At 45.8% G+C, this 23,424-nt stretch overlaps 1 protein-coding gene across 3 annotated transcripts; it reads left to right on the forward strand.

Annotated features, from left to right (window-relative positions):
• The first annotated feature begins 639 nt into the window (after positions 1-639).
• On the forward strand, positions 640-23,147 carry C4H1orf159 (chromosome 4 C1orf159 homolog). Of its 3 annotated transcripts, XM_077250002.1 has the most exons (11): positions 640-872; positions 3,189-3,253; positions 7,344-7,484; positions 7,578-7,650; positions 11,313-11,385; positions 12,699-12,800; positions 14,480-14,545; positions 17,412-17,546; positions 20,308-20,333; positions 22,113-22,143; positions 22,654-23,147. In XM_077250002.1, the coding sequence occupies exons 4-11, from the start codon at positions 7,579-7,581 to the stop codon at positions 22,752-22,754; spliced, it is 606 nt and encodes a 201-aa protein (XP_077106117.1). In that variant the 5' UTR covers positions 640-872; positions 3,189-3,253; positions 7,344-7,484; position 7,578; the 3' UTR covers positions 22,755-23,147. The 3 variants fall into 3 exon arrangements, with proteins under 3 accessions (XP_077106117.1, XP_077106116.1, XP_077106115.1); XM_077250001.1 differs by lacking the exon at positions 3,189-3,253; XM_077250000.1 differs by lacking the exons at positions 640-872; positions 3,189-3,253 and adding an exon at positions 873-915.
• The last annotated feature ends 277 nt before the right edge of the window (positions 23,148-23,424 follow it).

Consider the following 23,424-nt stretch of genomic DNA (forward strand, 5'->3'; position numbering starts at 1 on the left):
TAGTAAAAAAAAGGGACAAAAAAAGCATTTTTTTAGTTCAGAATTGTATATTTACCACAGAAATAATAATAAAAGAAACTTCAAACAAGTTTGGTATCGCCATAATCATAGCGCCCTAGAAAATCCCATTGTTGGGTCATTTCTACCTCACAAAGGACGGAAGGAAGAAGGAAGCAAAAAATAATAATGGCTGAATGGCGTTGTTTTTACTATTTCACCACACTTCAGTACATTATATGGTAAAATAAAAGGTGACATTCAAAACTACAACTTGTATTAAAAAAAAAGGACTGTGTTGAAGGAAAGATAAAAAAAAAGTTTTGGCTCTTGGAAAAGGGGAGGAAAAAGTGAGAGTGTAAAAATACAAACACATATATATCATATATATATACATTAGTTATTTATTCGTGTATTTACTTGTGTGCATTTTTCTGTGTGTTACAAGCACGTTTTTCGGAGGAAAAAAAGCGTCGTGGTTTCTTAGCAACGACAATATCGTGCGCGCCGACTAGTTCTTTCTGTCTTAACGCAATGAACCACGGGAATTCGAGTTCTACGCTGCCGTGCAAAAGCCTTCCCTATACAACTTAAAACTACAATTCCCATCGGCCCCCGGGCACGTTCGCCCATTCTCTCTACAAAGGCGGAGAAGAGAATGAAAGCGGCTTTGTTACCTGGCGCGCACACAGGCACAGGTGAGGCGAAGGAGCCGTGCAGGATTCTGGGAGGCGTAGTTTTTCCAGCTTGTCTTTGACGTTGGCGGTTAATGAGGTCTGAAGCTGGCGGAACTACAAGTCCCAGGAGGAGGAAGACTGTAAAGATGAAACGGAGCTTTCAGGTGTGAGGGCTGGGAGTGACTTCTCATTGCGGAGGTAAGAGACAGAAGATGCCGGGCGCTGTCAGCGCGTGGTTTATGTGGGTGTTTTTCTGTTAGGTTTCTCATTACTGGTGTTTGGCTCTGGGGTGATCAGTGGCTGGAAGTTCTCAATCAATAAAACTTTATTAGTCACAGTCTGGACACTGGCACGTTCATATAAAGTGTCATGTTGGCAAAAGTGGTGCAGGTCTTCTCAGACGGTACAGTTACTACAGTAACATCACCGCCCACGTGGTAACGAATAATGGCAGACTTAATACATTTTAGAAGAAAATCACGTGCGATTTGAGGGACCCTGCGCTATGGGGTGGCCTTGTGCGGTGAGGAATCCCTGCACCGTGAGGGGACCCCTGCGCTATGAAGTGACCTTGCGTGGTGAGGAACTTCTGCGCTGAGGGACTCGTGCTTTGTAAGGGACCCCTGCACGGTGAGGGACTCGTACTTTGTAAGGGACCCCTGCGCGGTGAGGGATTCGTGCTTTGTAAGGGACCCCTGCGCGGTGAGGGACTACTGCTTTGTAAGGGACTCCTGCGCGGTGGGGAACACCCTGCGTGGTGAGGGACCCCTGTGCTGTGGGGAACACCCTGTGTGGTGAGGGACTCCTGCTTTGTAAGGGACTCCTGTGCGGTGGGGTACACCCTGTGTGTTGAGGGACTCCTGCTTTGTAAGGGACTCCTGTGCTGTGGGGAACACCCTGTGTGGTGAGGGACTCCTGCTTTGTAAGGGACTCCTGTGCGGTGGGGTACACCCTGTGTGGTGAGGGACTACTGCTTTGTAAGGGACTCCTGCGCGGTGGGGAACACCCTGCGTGGTGAGGGACTCCTGCTTTGTAAGGGACTCCTGTGCGGTGGGGTACACCCTGTGTGTTGAGGGACTCCTGCTTGCAGGGGAACACCCTGCGTGGTGAGGGACTCCTGCTTTGTAAGGGACTCCTGTGCGGTGGGGTACACCCTGTGTGTTGAGGGACTCCTGCTTGCAGGGGAACACCCTGCGTGGTGAGGGACTCCTGCTTTGTAAGGGACTCCTGTGCGGTGGGGTACACCCTGTGTGTTGAGGGACTCCTGCTTTGTAAGGGACTCCTGTGCGGTGGGGTACACCCTGTGTGTTGAGGGACTCCTGCATGGTGGGGAACCCATTGTGCGGTAGAGGACCCTTGCATTGCAGGGAACCCCTGAGCACTGAGTGACTCCTGCTTTGTGAGGGACCCCTGCATGGCGGGATGAACTGTGCAGAGAGGGGCCCTGCAGAGCAGACCCTCGCTGTTCCCTCTGGCTGTGCTTGCTATTGTATTTATCGGCTCTAACATCTGCCAGTTTAGCCATTGCTCGCCGTTGCAGCCCCTGCCTACGTGCGTTGACCCCACCTGCTGCCAGTTTTGACTTCTCTATGGTATGAGAGCCCTCCATCGTGCCTATATGCCCTAATAATAAGACTTCTGCTATAAGAATCCTAGTAAAGTAGAAGCTCTGTCCTTGCTCGCAGGGTCCGCGGATCAGCTGCTTTCCTGTGGGTTTTCCTCACTATTTGGACATGTTGCGAATTGTGGTTGTACAATCCATCGTGTCGTGTCCTAACATTACTTCTCTATACGGGAAACACACAAGGCTCGCAATATCGCGGGTCTATTTCCCGGACCTGTAGGAACTCCCTTTCACTATCATGTGGGTCCTGTCCCCATGGTTTCATGATGAGCAGCCGCAGAAACGATAGTCTACGAAATGCTCCTTTAAGTCTGTTGCCTCTGAAAGTACACGAGCCGGAGAAGTAAACATCACAATTACCATGAATATAATTATTCCTTCTGGGATATGCGGGTCCCGTGAGAAGACGCACACCTGACGAGCCGCATTACCTGAGAACGGGGTCACGGACATACACATAGATATGGGAGCAGTTACAGAGAGATTTTGGGAAAGTGACAACCACAAGTGCTGCCATATTGGTCGTCGCCATTGATACATTTTGAGCATTCAAAGGTGACCACCAGTATGGCTGCATTTCCTCTGTCACTTCTTGGAAAAATTGGTTTGAGCAGCCAAACAAGTCTCCAACCAACAAGGCAGTAAAATGAGGAAATGTTCCCTACGACTCACCGATTCCCCACTGTGACTGTACGATGTGATGCCACCTGCCTGTTCATTGCTGCGGACAGTGTGTGCTGACTACCTGCCCTTACGTGTGGTCACGGCTCTGCTCTGAGGCACAGCTCAATGCCAGAAAGCTCCGGTAACGGTAAAGCCTCCCAGTTTACAGATGCAGATGTCTGTTCTATGCACCACAGAAACCCGACTGATTTCCTCACATCTTTTAGGAAGGAAGTGCACAGTGACAGGACTTCCCGGCACACGTCTCGCGTCACCGAGAGCTTTCCACCAGGTAAATGTTTTTTTGAGATTGTTCAAAATCTGTGCTGCTTTCTCCTTAATGGTTCATAAAACAGCACCAGCCTTAACTTCTAAAGGGTCATTGCTATCTTTAGAAGTTATCATCTATCAGGATAGGTGACAACTGATCAGTGGGGTCCGGTCACTATACTCGGCTGTCTCCAGCAGTCCCATAGAGAAGGAATCCGGCCACCCCTCCATTCAGATGTAGCTGCTCCATAGCCCCATTTTTGGGATCGATGTGGGTCCTAGTGATCTGCCCCTCCACAATTGGCAAGTTATCACCTATCCATAGCATAGGTGATAACTTCTAAACATGGGATTAACCCTTTATCATGTATCAAGGGATAGGAGACCACTTGCTGATGATGCGACGTCAGACCTCTGGGATCCACACCAATCCTGAGGACAAGAGTAGTGTTACCTCTGCCGATAGAATTTGTTGGTGAGATCGGCCAACATTATTTTGTCAGGGAGTGAGGCTTGCTCTCAACTATGTACATATCTGACCTGAAAAAATACGTGTGTTGTTGGGAAAATCAGCATGGTTATCCCATGTTTGTGGTCCACTAGTGGAAAATATACTGAGCGCCATTTTTGTTTTCCTGTATCCTGGTGGCAGAGCTCACAAGGTTCGTCAGCGCGTGTCCTTAGATGTGGAAACAAGCTCGGGCTTTTGTGCTCACCCATGTGTTGTCTTATGGACACATGGATTCTAATCAATATGACCGGCTGTGTCTGGTGGTCCGGCCATTGTCGAGGAAGCTCCAGAAGTTTGGTGTTTTTTTTTTTTTTTGTTTTTTTTTACATATCCATCGGCCTTTACATATTGCTCCACTTCACGTAGTAGGTTCATGTCGGGATGATATCTTGCCGTACCTCCGGTGGAAGGATGGGCCTTGTTCCGGTGCACCGACAGACCGGCGCTGATTAGCCCACAACGTAAAGATCTTTTATTACTTCATATTAAATAGTGTCCGACCAAGCACAGAAGGACACCCTTATGGCCTACGGATATGTTTGATGATCTTCAGGAGCATTTCTTGGCACATTCACCATGGTGTGACTGCTGTCGCTCCTCAGTCGCATCTCTTATTTCTCCTTTCTTGCAATGTCTATCGTATGCTACTTTTACGTATGTGGTTTTTTTTTTTACTGTTCTTTTTATTTTTTTTCCCCACCCTCTCCACTTGGTAAGAGATACACTGTATGCCAATTGCTCAGTAAGCCACAGTTGCTGCCACCGCCCCACCAGGGCTGTCATAACCAGGCCCAGGATTCATAATAGGTGAACATCCCAGGATTCCCATCTTCAGTCTTCTACTTTAATAATAATTATTGTCTGTAAAACCTATTTGACTCTCTTACCTAGTATGCGATTGTCTCATCACCCTAGGGAGCAGGAGTTTACATCTCATTGGGGCAGTTGCACAGGGGCTCAAGGAATAAGGGGGCTCATTACAACCATCGAAACCGCTTCTGCCACAAGTGCAAGATCCGCATGAGCTGTTGAACAACAGAGGGCCCATATACTGTTCTTGCACAGGGCCCTCGTCTTTCTGCCCCTATAGGGAGGGTTAAACATGGCCACCTATCAAGTGGTGGACACACATTGGTTGCCACCTCTGACCAGTCCACCCATGATAGCGATATAGCCGCAGCCCTGACGCTGCTATACTCACTCTGACCCTGTTCAGACGTCCGAGTACAGGATGTGATTTCTGACCCGGCCGTGGGACTCCTGACCTAAAATCTTTACTTTGATCAGCATATACAAGATCAGGAGACCTGCGTCCGATTATGAAATCACTGTTCATATTTGGTCCATGCAAATTGTCTCTTCGAAGAGGACTAGAACTCTAGTGCCACCTATTGGAATCGGAGACCCAATCTAAAAGAGTTGATATTGACTTTTAGGATCGTCGTTTCCAGTAGGTGGCGCTAGAGTTCTAGTCCTCTTCCTCCTGAAGAGACAATTTGCATATTTAAAGGGAACCTGTCACCCCCAAAATCGAGGGTGAGCTAAGGCCACCGCCATCAGGGGCTTATCTACAGCATTCTGTAATGCTGTAGATAAGCCCCCGATGTATCCTAAAAGATAAGAGAAAAAAGGTTAGATTATACTTACCCAGGGGCGGTCCCGGTCCGGTCCGATGGGTGTTGCGGTCCGGTCCGGCGCCTCCCATCTTCATCAGATGATGTCCTCTTCTGGTCTTAACGCTGCGGCTCCGGCACAGGTGTACTTTTGTCTGCTCTGTTGAGGGCAGAGCAAAGTACTGCAGTGCGCAGTCGCCGGGAAAGGTCAGAGAGGCGCAGCACCTGCACGCTGCAGTACTTTGCTCTGCCCTCAACAGAGCAGACAAAAGTACACCTGTGCCGGAGCCGCAGCGTGAAGACCAGAAGAGGACGTCATCCTATGAAGATGGGAGGCGCCGCGACTCCCACCCGATCAGACCGCCCGCCCAGGTGAGTATAATCTAACCTTTTTCTCATCTTTTAGGATACCTTGGGGGCTTATCTACAGCATTACAGAACGCTGTAGATAAGCCCCTGATGGCGGTGGCCTTAGCTCACCCTCGATTTTGGGGGTGACAGGTTCCCTTTAATTTCCCAGAGCAGCATGCATGGCTTATAAGTCTCCTCACTCTAAGGGTATGTGCACACGTATCTGTGAGGGCTGCAGATTTTTCCGCAGCGGATTTGATAAATCCGCAGTGCAAAACCTCTGCATTTTTTCCTGCGGATTTATCGTGGTTTCTATTGCGGATTCCGCTGCGGGTTTTCACCTGCAGATTTCTATTGGAGAAGGTGTAAAACCGCTGTGGATTCCGCACAAAGAATTGACATGCTGCGGAAAATAAACCGCTGCGTTTCTGCGCGTTTTTTTTCCGCAGCATGTGCACTGCGGATTGCATTTCCCATAGGTTTACATGGAACTGTAAATGCATGGGAAACCGCTGCAGACCCGCAGCTGCGGAAACGTAGCAAAATCCGCAGCGTGTGCACATACCCTTACATGTCAGTCTTGGTTTGTCACTCTCCACAAGGAGAAACGTTTCCCTTACATCCCAGTCCAGAGCCTCTCACCTAGCCAAATCACATATACTTTGCTCTGATGAGGGGCAACACTCTGGAACACGGAATCTGCAAATTGAGATTCTGATTGGGCTTTTATCCGAAGTCATATTGCAAGGCTCGTTAAAGGGTTAGGATCACTGCTTCCAGTAGGTGGTGCTATAGAGTTCTTAGTCCTCTTTGAGACAATTTGCATATTTAATTTCCCAGAGGAGCATGCATGGCTTTAAGTCTCCTCACTGTGACATACCAGGCTTGGCTTGTCACTCTCTACAAGGAGAAATGTTACCCCTTAGATCTCATACTTGGTCTGTCAAACAGAAATGTTGGAATTCAGCTCTTCCCAAAAGCCTGAAGGGAGTTTATAGTTCAACTTCTCTCTCATCCGAAGCTTTGGTTACAACCTTGTCCATCCCATGCCGGACAGTGAATGGTCAAAGACCCATAGCAGTGGCGCTGTACAGGGCAAATCCTCCCAATGTGATGTGCATAGACCCTTAATATGGCCCTATATACTGGCAGGGCCACGCCAGCTGCTGGAGACAAGGTAATGCGTGAAATGCTCAAGGATGGATGAAATCGCCAGCACGTTCGGCCGCCCTCGTCTGCGCACTACATAACTCCTCCTCTAGAGGGCAGTAGGAGCACCTGCATTTTTGGACGTTCTGCTGCATATAGTACAGATCACTTTCTGTCCTAAACCATCGAAAACTTTCCCCAGTTTTGCTGCTTTATCCAAACTTTAGCATTAAGAAATCCGTTTTGTATTTAATCGACCTAAGTAAAAATAAAAAAAATTAAAACCAATCCTTAGGTTTTGTAATCTGAAGAGTAGAGGCCGATTGTCTGCAGTGTATCGGCGTGTGCCGGAGGGAGGGCGTCTCTGCGTGATTGCGATGTGTGCAGTCACTACCCAGGCGGCCCATCTCCCTGCCACTTGCTGACAGCGTGCCACCGGGATTTCCACTCCTTATTATCAGCTCTTTTTTTTTTCTTTTTAATACCAGGTCCTTTCATGTGAAACACATCCAGACGCTGAGAGATAACGTCCCTGGTTACATAACAACCCATCCATCCAAGGGAAGAAAAAAAAATATCACCTGTCGGGAAGATGCACAGGTAGAAAAGTTCTTGGCTGTAATTCCAAGGTGAGTAGTTGGTAGTATAGGATGCCACATAGTGCTGGCTTGTGTATACGGTTGCTATAGTGTATGGTTCTGACCCCAGTTTTCTCGTGCTAGGATGGCCATGGCCTGCCTCGTCATCATGGGCAGGTTTATCATGGATTCTGTTGGAGAACCGATCAACTCCTTGGTACGTATGCTGATCATCACGAGTTGCGCATGCACATACACATGGTCTTGAATCTAGGGTGGCCTGACACCTATCTTAGCGGGGGTAAACATTCAGATTGAGAAGGTGCTGTTCTAGTAGTGGACAACTCCCTTTAAGTCTGACACTGAAGCGCTCTACTCAGATATCATGACAAGCGCCATAGACTTTGAATTAAGCTGCAGGACGCTCGGGCAACCTGATGCCCCATTTAACTCTTCTTGGCCACGACCTTGCAGATCGAAGAATGGAGGATACAAGGCTCCTATTCTGGGGATCAGTGGAAGTCCTAGTGGCACCCCTCCCCGAAATAAGTCATCACTTATCCAGTGGATAGGCGATAATTTTATCTGCAGCAAGATGGGACTTGGGTGTGGCGACTGTCTGCAGCAGGATGGGATGCATTCTCTACCTGGATGTGGCGACTGTCTGCAGCAGGATGGGATTCGTTCTCCACCCGGATGTGGCGACTGTCTGCAGCAGAATGGGATTCGTTCTCCACACGGATGTGGCGACTGTCTGCAGCAGGATGGGATTCGTTCTCCACACGGATGTGGCGACTGTCTGCAGCAGAATGGGATTCGTTCTCCACACGGATGTGGCGACTGTCTGCAGCAGAATGGGATTCGTTCTCCACACGGATGTGGCGACTGTCTGCAGCAGAATGGGATTCGTTCTCCACACGGATGTGGCGACTGTCTGCAGCAGGATGGGATTCGTTCTCCACACGGATGTGGCGACTGTCTGCAGCAGAATGGGATTCGTTCTCCACACGGATGTGGCGACTGTCTGCAGCAGGATGGGATTTGTTCTCCACCCGGATGTGGCGACTGTCTGCAGCAGAATGGGATTTGTTCTCCACCCGGATGTGGTGACTGTCTGCAGCAGGATGGGATTCGTTCTCCACCCGGATGTGGCAACTGTCTGCAGCAGGATGGGATTCGTTCTCCACCCGGATGTGGCGACTGTCTGCAGCACTATCTCACCAGAAGTTTCTACGTCCTATGAACCTCCGCTTTACGACTGTGCAGAAGAGTCAAGGAGAAGACAGGCGTGTCACTAGTAAGACCCTCACTCCCTCCCCCCCCCCCCCCCCCCCAACACCTCTGCAATTCCTCCTAAGTGATGGGGGCCTATAGCAGGAAGGTGTAACTCAGGTAACCCGATGCAAACGCCATGTACAGCCAAGTAAACCCCAGTTACGTTGGGTGGAAATGGCACCATGCGGGCTGTGTTGTGTCTTTGCACCTTACTGTGCAATGATGTACAGTAAGGTGAAACGTGACTTGGATCCGTTGCCAGATCTGCCGCAGAAATGCTCTGCCACGTGGAGACACAGCCTCCAGGCTTCTGAACAATATGTCCATTCACTTGTCTTAAGGACATCCCCAAGGTGTAGCTGTAATAATACAGATTTATTAGCAGGTTACTAATAATAGGTTTCTCTTATGTAATGTAACGAGATTCACTTTTAAGGTTCGTTAAGGTCCTTTCGGAGTATAGTTTACATAAACTTGTACTGGAAAAGTGCAAATACTGGAGTGTGAAACCACAATGTAGAGGAACAAAACACAAGAAGCCTGGATAAAAGGGACTGAAGGCTGAACCTCATGCTACAAGTCACACACCGTTTAGAAAATCATCAGACCTCCATGAATATGAATTTCAGGTTGAAATTCATGATTTTTTTTTTTTTTTTTTTTTTTTTTTTAGAATTGATATATTAGTTGTCAATGGAAACCAAAATGATCAAATAATTGAGATCTGGATAACAAATGGCTCCAAGAATCAGTTATTTCTTCACGGCAGCTAATAATCTGGCTCTGTAGGGTGTACGGCCCCCATGGGCCCTTATGCTCTCCTGCTGATGCCTGGGATGTTTCTCATGAGCTGGTGGATGGTGTCCGGGAAGATCGCCAGACCTGGAACTCTGTGGCTCAACTTGGCAGCATCGGATAAACTGATCCATAAATGTGAGGGCCAAACAATGGCGTCAGTGCCGGCATCATCCAGGTTGGTTAATGCCAATCAAGCCACTGGGAGAGCGCCAGTCCCAGTACAGTACATCGTGTCCTCATGGATTCTGACAGTTTGGTGATGGACACCCGTAGTCGCTGCAGATTATTTTGTAGGGCTCTGGTGGTCTTCCTGCCGTTGGGTGATGTCCGGTTCTCCTCATGTAACTACCCATGTCCTGGTGTCTGCTCCATGCTCTTTAGATCGTGGTGGAAGACGCAGCGAACCTTTTGACAGCACTTATGGATGTGCCAACCTGAGGGAGGTGGACAACCTGTGCAGCCTGAGTTGGCTGCAGGTACCATCTTGTGCTACCTGTAATGACTAAAGCCGGCCAGACACATAGGATGGTTAACGGCTGAACGGTGCTTCAGTCATTCGTTCGGCTGACAACCATGTCTCCCATGCTCAGGAGCACTCATTCACCCAAGCACTTTAGGGGCTCATGCCGATAAATGAGATGAAGAAAAGGAAAGTTTATTCACCCCCAAAGGTTCCTAAAGTCCACAGTGGGTTTTTATGCAGCTCGTGGTTGTGGCTGATCAGACCACTATGCTCCAGTGTGTGTGCATTCAGTGTTGGACTGGGGTGCCACCAAGGGCCCATCGGTAACCATCTCCAGGACCCCACTTCTCAGCTACATGTAACTGTGACAAAGGCCTCAATCTCAAATGATAGATGAATATGATGATGCCTTTATCTGCACATAGTGATTCAAGTACTGCTCATCTAAGAGGGTGGTGACCACTCCTGCACAGCGGCCCACCGGAGGATTCTCCTGTTGTCCCGTGGGCCAGTCCAAGGCAGTGTGCACTGCTATTATAAAAACATGGAATCTTTCAGAAGCCGCGCGCTTCTTGTCTGTGCGCCATGACTGGTACATCAGCTCCTGTGAAAGTAACCGTAGGCACTACTATACGTTTGTGGTGCTCAAGTAGGTGCCCAAACCGTACAGAGTTATAGATAAACTTGGCACACATGTGGTCAGATGCAAGTGAATTTAATATAAAGAGAGTACATACAGTATGACGTTTCGGTCATAGATTAGACCTTCATCAATGTACCTCATATGTGTGTCAGGACGAGCGGTGGATACCGCGTCCCACAATCGCTGCACTCGCGATATATCCCTTCAACTGACCCTGGCTTATAGTGGGATTATTCCCCTGTTGACCCAATTAAACCATGAAATACTCTGAGAGGTACATTGATGAAGGTCTAATCTATGACCGAAACATCATACTGTATGTACTCTCTTTATATTAAATTCACTTGCATCTGACCACGTGGTACCTCAGCTCCGTCCATTTGTGGAAACCGCGTCGGGGCGCAACATATGTGCAAATTATTTCTGTAAGGGAGCAGCCATAATTTTATAATCTCATGCAAACGCATAATTAAAAAAAAATCTGTACTTTAGTTTTGCTTTTTCCGCTTTTTATTTGCTTCTTCTGTTTGTTTGTTTTTGGTTTTTTTTCATTTTCATAAATCAGGCCACTAGAGACTTTTGATTAGATCCAGGAGACACCGCTGTAGGTTTCATCAGCCGCTTCTCTCAATGTCTTCTACACCAGACTTGGCGTCGCCTCTTTCGCCATTTAACCCTTTCTCCTCTTTACTTGCATCAGGTCTCCTCCGACTGCTGCAGCGAGCGGCTGATCGTAAACGACTCCTGCCCGGCGGATCAGAGGTGCAGGCCAGGTAATTGTGAGCACGTTGGCTGCCGTCCACTGTGCGCTGCCCGGTAATTGCTGTGGTGTTAATGATGGGCTGATTACATAAGCTGCCATGTGTAGTGTTCATGCAGCTGATCAGCAGATTACAATGCTGCAGTAAATGTGGCTAATGCTGGGATATCCTTCCTCATGGCCTATCCCCATAATGCCTCGTGTTCTGTGCCGTAGCCTCGTGTTCACATTGACTATTGGGTTTTGTCAGTGGCGCTTTGTAGGATGGCAGACAATTCTGCTCCACATGGTACTGCGCTCTGCACTATTATAACATTGATGCTCATTGTAGCGCCACCGCTTGTCTTCAGGTAGAATCTGGTATTGCAGTTCAGATCTTTAGGAATGAATGGTGCAGTGGGGGAGGGAGCTGTTTGTGGAAGGAAGCAGCAATATTTTTTTCTAATTCTGGATGCCCCCCCCATGAGGCTTTCCTCTTTTTTTTTTTTTCCCCCCTTTATATCAGGTTATAAAATGACAATGGCGTCTCCTACTCCGGGATTCCAGAATATAAATAGTGAAGGCTGAGACCTGTTATTCTTCATGTGACCGGACGGTTGTGTCGCCCTAATAGCATCTGTCCTGAGTGCGGGTCACACCCTAAATCCCTCCTGAGCACACAATCTCCAGGGCTCGCTGACTGAGGAGCGGGGTGGGATTCTGCTTGGTATGGTGGGTGTATGCTGAAGAAAAAAAAAAAAACTGGAAACACTGCATATCTTACCACGCAATGTAAATCTTACAGATATATATTATATATATATATATATATATATATATATATATATATATATATATATATATATATATATAATCTCTATCTCATGATATTTGTATTAATATAATATATATTTTATTAATTCAATATATATTTATTAACACAATATATATTATTTATTATTATTAGTTTTTATTATTAATATAATATAAATTTAATAATATAATTTTTTTTTTCCCCTGGAAGGGTGCCACACCTGTCTCGGGATCGTCTCTGTTACTGCATCTCGGCTCGTTAATGAGAACAGGTCTGAGCTGTCAACCCGAAAACAGGCGTGGCGCTGGTTATGGGAGAAAGTAGCCATGTTTTTTTTCAAGCCATGCACGCAATGCTGTATAATAAAACTTTTTTACAATATTTTCACACAGGCTTTATAAAACATGTGACCACAACATTTAAAAAAAAAAAAATAATAATAATAATTTTAATTGAGGCTAAAGTTTACATGGATGGGCTATTTTTGGGGTTTCCTTATGGGATATATATAATTATTTATTTTTGCCCTCCAGGATGTTATCGGGTCTGGACTAATAATGGCAGCGTTTCCTGTTTACAGTGTACTAATGAAAGCGTCTGGGATGCGCCTCTGAACTGGACGGCGTGCAGCGATGGTGAGTGTCTTTGTGAAATACAAAAATATTTATATATATTTTTCTCCACCTTTTAGCCCCAGTCCATCATCGCCCCATGTGTCATCGGGGGCACAGAACGGTTGGTGCAGCTGTTGTATTGTGTAACATGTGGCTGCAGGAGCCGGGCGTCCAGCCAGACGGGAGAGGCGACATTCAGCACCACTGCGTCACTCACTGCCTCCTGCACTCTGACAAGTCGCCTCTCGTCCACCTGACAAAGGAAGCGGACGATGCGTGCAGACCCGGTCACACTGGTTTATCACTGCCTGACTATTCCGACCAGTCACATAAAAATACCAAGGCACGGCTTTAAAAATATTGGAATTTGTGATTTGAAGGCTAAAAGGAGGCAGATTTCTGTACTCGGGCATGAAGCGGTGCCAATCCACAGCTGTGCATGGGTCGTGTCCTGCACCTTAGCCTTATTCATTGGATTTGAATAGGAATCGGCTGCAATACCAGACACAGCCATTGCGCACAAGTGGCGCTAGTCCTGGGTAAAGGCAAACTTTTTTCTTTTTTTTTCTCCCGCTTTACTGTATTTTACGATCACAGAAGTTATCAAAAACCTTGCACTTATGGAATTCAGGTGCAAGACCACTCATAATTCTTCCCCATAAGCCTTACTTCTCTGTGATGGAGAGAAATGTTCACCCTTTGTAATGCAGAGAGTGAACTGTGCAGAACATCCAATTTTTTTTTTTTTTTTTTTAATGGAAGCAGTGTAATACTCTATTTCCCCTGCGGAGGCACTGCAGCTAAATTGATCAGTGGTGGTCCCAGCAGCAGCTCAACACTGATTTTCAAGGCACTCCTCTAACAGTAAAAAAGGATGTGAAGTGCAGAAAACCCTTGTAATAAGGCATCTGCAGCAAGCGGTCGGGCTACTCCACATGCTGCGTGGCGGTCACTGGTGGAGCAATGCGGGTGTAACAGGTGGGGTCGGCACTATTCCTGTATTTTCTGATCATTCGCACATCGGTATTGTCACAATGTTATTGTTTCTAGAAAACGTTTGCATATCTGAGGAACCAGTCCAGGTCGCTTCATGTGAATTCTTGGCGTTTATCCCGTGAGTCACCATGTGTTGTCCTAGCAGTAATGCTGCACGTGTGAGAAATCAACATCACTCAACTCGTGGGCTTTTTTTTTTTTTTTTTTTTTTTTTTTTTAAGGCTTCAGCCATTACTAGATGCAGAAAAATGTCCGAAGTCATCTGTGATTTCAGGCCTTTTTAATGGAGCAGGAAAAATATCGGATAGAAGAAAGATCCAAATCGGGACTCTCAGAGTAGCGGGAAATGCTGTTGTGGGGTTGGGGACCGTCCCGATCACTGCAGCACATTCATAGAGGATGTAGAAGGCTGCAGACTATCCACACGGCAAATAATCACTGCACGAGGACCACGCCATGCCACTGATTGAGTGAAACTTGCAAAATATTTTAACCCATTAGGGATTTTTTTTTTTTTTTTAATATTATTAGATGTGAGGTGACAGTACAGAAAGTAAATAGATTTCCCCTCCCCCTCTCAAATTTACACCTTATATATTTCCTTATATATTAATTTTTTTCAAAATTAATTTAATTATTCTAATGCCATCCGATTCCTGACTTCATTCCAGCATTATTTCTGTTTTGTTTTTACCATGTGTCAGTAACCACTCAAGTATCGGAAATCCACATGAATATCAGCACAACTCCATCTGTTCCTCATCATCTGAGTAAGTGTCCACCATTTGTTTCCTCACTGAATTCCCAATCAGTGTTTTCATGTTTGTTGCTGAATATATAGGTGGGGAGGTTTGGGATGCAAAAAAAGGGATGGTGGACGCGCACCGAGCCATAGACCGCTGAAGTCCATTTTACGCGGGACCATTAACGAGCGCCTATTGACTATATACAAGTCTATCTGATTCTGACCATTTCATCCAACCATTATGTAAAAAAGCATACGTAAACGATAGTCTGCCATCAGCCTTTAAAAAGTATCTGAAAAGTGTTTGCAGTGTTGGATTTCTGTTGTCAGGTGAACTAGATGACTGGCTTGTCGGGGACGATCATTCACGACTTGGAAGGGGTTTTCAGAAAAGTTTGTCGAAAGTAGGAGACCTTGTCAAATTAAAGAGATGCCCATTTATTTATTTAATGGACTTCATGGATGAATGATCTGTAGGAAGATGGATTTTGTACAGGTCTAGAGAGGTCCACCAGGGTCTTCTCTGCCGTTAACTTGATAGTACCGGGCCATCAGTTGCTGGTCGTCTTCTTCGCCTTGTTCCTTCTATTCTTCCCAACATGTTGTCCTTCTCGCTTAAGGTACCGTCACATTTAGCGACGCTGCAGCGATCTAGACAACGATCCCGATCGCTGCAGCGTCGATGTGTGGTCGCTGGAGAGTTGTCACACAGACAGCTCTCCAGCTACCAACGATGCGAAGTCCCCTGGTAACCAGGGTAAACATCAGGTTACTAAGCGCAGGGCCGCGCTTAGTAACCCGATGTTTACCCTGGTTACCAGCGTAAACGTAAAAAAACCAAACACTACATACTCACATTCCGGTGTCTGTCCCCCGGCGCTGTGCTTCTCTGCACTGTGTAAGCGCCCTGCTTTCCGGCCGGCTGGCGCTGACAGTGCAGAGAAGCACAGCGCCGGGGGACACCGGAATGTGAGTATGTAGTTTGGTTTTTTTAACGTTTACGCTGGTAACCAGGGTAAACATCGGGTTACTAAGCGCGGCCCTGCGCTTAGTAACCCGATGTTTACCCTGGTTACCAGTGAAGACATCGCTGGATCGGTGTCACACACACCGATTCAGCGATGTCTACGGGAGATCCAGCAACGAAATAAGGTGCTGGCCTCCTAGCTCCGACCAACGATGGCACAGCAGGATCCTGATCGCTGCTGCCTGTCAAACTCACCGATATCGCTAGCCAGGACGCTGCAACGTCACGGATCGCTAGCGATATCGTTCAGTGTGAAGGTACCTTTAGTTGTCTCAACTTGGTCTGCAGAGATTATCTCCCATCAGATAGTTTCAAAAGCTCACTTCAGCCGATATTAGACGGTAGTTATCACATGCTGTACATGCCAAGTCCACCTCATGGTAGGCCCCATGAGGATCACCGTAGAAGCGTGGAATTCGACAGGTAACTTGCGAACACTCCTTACACTTTGCATTTCACGTCCAACCCATGCATTAAAACAACAAAAAAGAGTTGTTAAAGTGATAACAATTTGCACCTTGTTTACATTGGAAACTTTTTTTTTTTCTCGTGTAGGGTGAATGCATTTGGGGTGTATCATTATTTGGGGCCGTTTAATGGGACAAGAGTCTGGAACGTTCTTGTAGCATGCATCTTAGTGCATACAAGGACACATGGTAGGGTTACATCAGGAGCTTCTACTGGAGAATGGTTTATCTAAGATACTGCCCACTTTCCAAATATAAAAAGGACCGTCACGTATCTTCTTAATGTTATTTTTAGGGCAGACCGCCTCGAATCTGGGGTATGGTCGCCTGATTGATAGTGCTGTTAGTATCAGAGTTGGACACCTATCCCCCATTCACCCACCTCCAAAAGCAGTCTCCCTCCTTCTATATACATGAGTTTCCATATTGTAAAACGTGTCTCTGGACATGATCGTTTCCAGCATCTGCACGTGACCTGGAAGAAGGGAGGCAAAACAAAAAATCCCGGGAACATTGTGCTACTCGGATCACTTGTGAGACCTAATGATTAAACTAAGATCAATACAGTTATCATACTGTGATATGCAAATCAAACGAGGTATAAAGACAAGCTAATGCTGCCACATGTTCAGTGTGCAGCCAAAACAACTCGGATCCTGGGGCTACGATTACGTCACATACTGAAAACGGATGGACCATCGAGATCTCCTCCGAGACCCCCCCCATCCATTACGTAAGAAGCTTCATTTTCTAATACGTCAATCTCGTTGCCTAAATGTTACCGTTTCCTCGACATGAGCAGTTGAATACATATTGCTCTGGTCAGGCATCCAGACCGGTCTCTGGCCGCCAGTCTTCACTTCTTTGTCCTACATCTTTGGCACCTCTTGTACCTTCAAGGCCCCAAAATGTCATAATGTCGTGCTGCAGTACCTCTGATGGGCCTACTAGGTGCCGAGACCAGGGCAGCATGAATAATTTACTTTTCTCTAGTCCTTGCACTATTCCTAATGGACAGTTGGGATGTGTGTAGATGCCCTACAGGGGTCAACTGTGACTGGATAATGCCTTAAATTCTGCAATACCATTGATCGCCCTGCAAATGTTCCTATGGATTGGGGACTACAGACTGTAGGGTAGTAAGTAGAGTGGCATTAAATGGGATGGAATAGTATTTGTCTGCAAAACATGGGGCCATGGTTCCTCGGGTCTGATACCTTGCAGACCCATAGATTTGCACAGGAGATTTGTATATCACATTACTTAGTCTTTGTTCAAAAGTTTCTTCGGGAGAAGGCCTGGGACCGCTAACTGTTGGGCAAAGCACAAATTTGCCTTAAATATGGAGCGTCACCAAAAAGTGGCTATAGTAAATGTAGTCTCGTTGTTCCGTCCAGGTAATCCAGGGGTGGCGGCATCTCTCCTGCTGGGAACGCTCTTCATCAGCCTCTTCCTTGTCCTCTCTGTGGCCTCATTCTTCTACCTCAAACGCTCGCGCATGCTGCCCAAAGTCTTCTACAGAAGGAATAAAGGTATGTGACAAGTGTCAGGTGTGAAAGACGTGTTCTAGTAGATTTTGTATGCGCTATAAAGGTATGCGGCACCCCCAGTTCCTGCGTTTTTACCTCCAATGTCCTCTCCTAAGCAGATATCTTCTGTAACGTAGTGTTCATCCTTGGTATGTAGGGGAACTTCTTATATTAAGGGCGCTGTGCTCCTATGCAACCCCATTTATTAATCCATTGTAATAAAATGAGAATGGTGTTTAATAAAATATATTTTTTATAAAAAAAATATACATATATTTATATTTTATTTATTTTAATATATATTTTTTTTTTATAGATCTGAATAAAAGGTTATACATATTACATAATTTTTAAAAATTAAACCATTTTATTATTATACAATATATTATATATAATTTTTTTTTTTTTTTAATGCAAACCTATATGTATCTATGGTTACATGCTACAAAAACTCATCTGTCGTCATTATTACTCGTTTCCATCGGCCCTTTCTTGTACAGTCTGTCGGGAGTAAGTAGAGTGAAGCTTAATGGGATGGAATAATATTTGACTGCAAATTCCGGCTACATGGGGCATGTTTCTCAGGTCTGACATCTTGCAGACACATAGATTTTGCATAGAAGCTTTAAATACAAAATGACTTAATCTTGGTTCAAAAGTTTCATAGACCTGGTTGGAAGTTATTTTTTTTATGACTTGTATCCTTCAATTTCACCAATTTTTCCCTCGGCAGGCTTGCCTTTAACTTTCAGTGGTCTCTGAGCTAGTGAGTGAAGACTAGTTACTTTGACTCCCACACGCGGGAACCCTTCTCTTTTGTATCCATGTAGCAAATGTTCAGAAGCAGCAGCACCAGGGAGGATAGTAACTGCATTACTGAGCAGTGTAGCTGTGAAATCATCACTAATTTGAGAGAAACCTCTTCCTAGAATGCTGTAGCATGTTTTGTAGCAAATGTTCAGAAGTTGCAGCACCACAGAGGATAGTAATAGCAGTACTGAGCAGTGTAGCTGTGAAATTATCACTAATGTGAGAGAAACCACTTTCTAGAAGGCGCTTTTGTGTGTCTGCCTCTGTTTCTCCCTTCTGTTTAGACTTCCCAGTGTTTTCCTCTTTTGGAGAAGAAGGTGAGCGTTACAATGACATTATTGCAGCATATGCTGTGATGCAGCAGCCTCATCTCCTGTGTTGTGGGGATGTCTGTCACCCTTATTGTAACATATGGGAAAATGGAAGTGACAAATAACATATATCATCTATATCAATCTTTTATTAGGATGTATAACATGACAATCGGAGCAAAGACTGTGTATGGCTGCCTTGTTCTCAAGACGGTCCGTAAAGCCTTGTCGGTGAAGGCTGGGAATAAGATGTAGTTTCATACATCCAGTAAATCCTAGGAACTATTACATCACAGGAATAAGAAAATATATATGCTCGAGTATAAGCCGACCTCCCCCCCCCCCCCCTAATTTTGCCACAAAAAACTGGGAAAACTTATTGACTCGAGTATAAGCCTAGGGTGGAAAATGCAGCAGCTACCGGTGAATTTCAAAAATTAAAAATAGATGCTCCATACCGTTCATTATGGCCCCATAGATGCTCCATATAAAGCTGTGCCATGTATAATGCTCTGCACCGTTCATTATGGCCCCATAGATGCTCCACATAAAGCTGTGCCATATATAATGCTCTGCACCGTTCATTATGGCCCCATAGATGCTCCACATAAAGCTGTGCCATATATAATGCTCTGCACCGTTCATTATGGTCCCATAGATGCTCCATATAAAGCTGTGCCATATATAATGCTCTGCACCGTTCATTATGGCCCCATAGATGCTCCATATAAAGCTGTGCCCCATATATAATGCTCTGCACCGTTCATTATGGCCCGATAGATGCTCCACATAAAGCTGTGCCATATATAATGCTCTGCACCGTTCATTATGGCCCAATAGATGCTCCACATAAAGCTGTGCCATATATAATGCTCTGCACCGTTCATTATGGCCCCATAGATGCTCCACATAAAGCTGTGCCATATATAATGCTCTGCACCGTTCATTATGGCCCCATAGATGCTCCATATAAATCTGTGCCATATATAATGCTGCTGCATTAAAAAAAATGACATACTCACCTCTCTTGCTGCCCACAGCTCCTCAGCGTCCCGTCTCGGCGTCTCTCCGCAGTGACTGTTCAGGCAGAGGGCGGCACGCAGATTAGTACGTCATCGCGCCCTCTGACCTGAACAGTCAGAGCAAGAGGACGGGAAGACGGAGCGGCGCCCGGCGTGTGGAACGTGGACATGTAACTATGGCATACTTACCTGCTCCCGGCGTCCCTGGCTCCTTATCCCAGAAAGCTGGTCTCCGGGTGCCGCAGCCTCTTCCTTTGTCAGCGGTCACCGTTACCGCTGATTAGAGAAATGAATATGCGGCTCCACGCCTATGGGAGTGGAGTCCATATTCATAACTTTAATGAGCAGTCCCACGTGACCGCTGAACAGGGGACGAGCTGCGGCACCGAAGACCGTGGGACGGGCAGGGGGAGCGCCGGGACTAGGTGAGTATGCGACAGTCCTCTCTCCCCCTCACCCGCCGACCCCACCGCCGATCATGACTCGAGTATAAGCCGAGAGGGGCACTTTCAGCCCAAAAATTTGGGCTGAAAATCTCAGCTTATACTTGAGTATATACGGTATATATATTTTGCAGAATTACAAATTATTTTTTTTATATGTATTTTTCTTCTATTTCAGCATCTATCTTACAGCCCAGTGAAATGGTAAGAAGTTTGTGTTTACATATATATTTATATAGCTCTTTGGGAGATGGTTTACTATTCCTTCTAACTTATTGATTTAATTCTTCTACTACTTATGAGCAGAGATCAACAAACCCAAGAGAGACAGAGACCCTTTTACAGCACCAGCATTCGGGTCTCCATTGACTTCTATGGGGTTCAAGTTTTGGTAGAGTTCTGGTACCCGAACCGAACTTTGTTCACATTCGTCCGAACTTTAGTCCATTCACGGCTCCGCTCATCCCTGCTCATGTGTCCAAATATTTCTATACCCCAGCTTTCAACGACTCATTGGCACGACGCTCTGGACTCTGAAGCCCAGAGTTTGCACTTTTTTTTTTTTTACTATCTAATGAACACCTATTATAACAAATATTTGGAGCAATTTTGTTTAAAAAATAAAAAAAAATAAAAAAAATAATAAAAATATATCTGTGTAATGTATGTGTCATTATAGTATGACTTCATTATAAGAATATTTACAGTTTTAATTTACCGTATATACTCGAGTATAAGCCGACCCCCCCCCCTAATTTTGCCACAAAAAACTGGGAAAACTTGTTGACTCGAGTATAAGCCTAGGGTGGAAAATGCAGCAGCTACCTGTAAATGTCAAAAATAAAAATGGATACCAATAAAAGTAAAATTAATTGAGACATCAGTAGGTTAAGTGTTTTTGAATATCCATATTGAATCAGGAGCCCCATATAATGCTCCATACAGTTCATGATGGGCCCCATAAGATGCTCCATACAAAAATATGCCCCAAATAATGCTGCACAAAGGTTAATGATGGCCCCATAAGATGCTCCATACAAAATACGCCCCATATAATGCTCCATATTAAAATATACCCCATATAATGCTGCACAAAGGTTAATAATGGCCCCATAAGATGCTCCATAGAAACATTTGCCCCATATAAGGCTGCATAAAGGTTGATGGCCCAATAAGATACTCCATACATTATGGCCCCATAAGATGCTCCATATATTATAGCCCCATAGGATGCTCCATACATTATGGCCCCATGAGATGCCCCATACATTGTGGCTCCATACATTGTGGCCCCATACATTGTGGCCCCATAAGATGCTCCACACATTTGCCCCATTTGCTGTTGCTGCGATTAAAATAAAAACAATCGCATACTCATCTCTCTTCGCTCAGGCCCCCGGCACTTGCGATAGTCACCTTCCTCGTTCCACGCACCACTCTGTCTTCCATCCTCTGCACTGACTGTTCAGGCAGAGGGCGGCGCGCGCACACTAATCGCGTCATCGCACCCTCTGACTTGAACAGTCACTGCTAGAGGACGGAAGACAGAGCAGCGTGCAGCGGTGGAGCAAGGAAGGTGACTATTGCGCAATGCTCACCTCCCCCGATATACTCACCTGCTCCCGGCGCGGTCCCTGGCAGCGTCTCACTGTCAGATGGTCTCCGGGAGCCGGCAGCATCTTCCTGTGTTCAGCGGTCACGCACCGCTCATTACAGTAATGAATATGCGTGCATATTCATTACTTTAATGAGCGGTACCACGTGACTGCTGAACACAGGAAGAGCTGCCCGGAGACCATGGGACATGCAGGAAAAGCGCCAGGAGCAGGTGAGTATGTGACAGCCGCCGCTCCCCCTCACCCGCCGACACTGACTCGAGTATAAGCCGAGAGGGTCACTTTCAGCCCGAAAAAGTGGGCTGAAAGTCTCGGCTTATACTCGAGTATATACGGTAATTTATTTATTTATTTTTTTTTTTTTCAGGCGTTGATGATCCCAGAACCAAATCGTTCAGGTAACTCCAAAACTATTTTGTGTATCCCAGAAATTGTCACTTGGGGATGTAGAAATTTGTTTGTGTATCTAATTTGCAAAACTTGGATCGGTGTTTTGTAGGGTGAGAAATGGTGTTGAACTATCTTTCTTGGATAAGGTGTTACCTGAGCATGCTCGGGTCCTAACAGTGTCTCCGGCGTGCTCGAATAATATGTTAGAGTCCCCGCAGCTGTTCGACAGCCACAACACATGCAGGGATTGCGTGTTTGTTAGACAATTCCTGCATGTGTTGCGCTTGTCGAACAGCCGTGGGGATTCTAACATATTATTCGAGCACGCCGGAGACACTGTTAGGACCCGAGCATGCTTAGATAACACCGTATCCCAGCACGTTCGCTCAACACTAGTGAAAAATGGCGCTTTGTAACCCTCAGTTTTGCAATTTTTCACAAAAAAAAAAAAAGTTTACATCAAAATACCTGAAACACTAATGGAAACCTAATGTGAAAAGAACCTTTGGTCTTTATAGGACGGAAACCAAGATATGTCAGACGGGAGCGAACGCACAAAGCCTCGTCGGCCCCAGTGATCCTGGATCCTTCTGCCGATATCCAAGTCAGCCATGTATGATGTGAGGTCGGGGAAGGGGACAGCCGGCAATCTTCCAGAATCTCCTCCCTGCGTCACTGTCGAGCAGAAGAAGTGGATAATGAAGTAATGGACTCCGCTGTGAAGAAGCCGAGGAACTGATGACCTCTCTTTAGCAAGTGACTGATATTTTTTCTTTTTTAATTAGCAATATAATTGCACCACGGGGAAACCGTCACTGCTCATCCGATATCCAAAAAAATGAACAATATTCTATTTTTTTATAATGTATTTTTTTTTTTTTTGCACTGAATTTCTATGTAATAGGAGAAACCACAGTCTGGTGTTTTTAATGAATTTCCTTTTTGTTTTTGTATTTTTTAATAGACTACAATGGCTTTAATAAATGAAGGAAAACTTTTTTATTTTGGGGAAGCGCTTGAAGTGTTCAGGGTATGCACACTTATAAAGATGGCGATGGTAAAGCTTTGTTCACACCTTTACATTTTTAAGTAACGCTCAAGGCTTCCACGTCCCCTTTGACATTAAAGGGGTTATTTTTTTTAATTATTATTTGAAGTGGGATTTCATACATGCAGAAGGCAGCACACGTACCCCTATAAGTATGCCCTGCTTGAGCCATTCTCCTCTCCGGTGCTGCCGCTCCGCCGGACCACTCGCCTAACCCTGCAGCCTATCTGTGCTTGTGAAG

This window comes from Ranitomeya variabilis, chromosome 4 (assembly GCF_051348905.1).
Source record: "Ranitomeya variabilis isolate aRanVar5 chromosome 4, aRanVar5.hap1, whole genome shotgun sequence".
In the NCBI taxonomy this organism is placed as follows: domain Eukaryota; kingdom Metazoa; phylum Chordata; class Amphibia; order Anura; family Dendrobatidae; genus Ranitomeya; species Ranitomeya variabilis.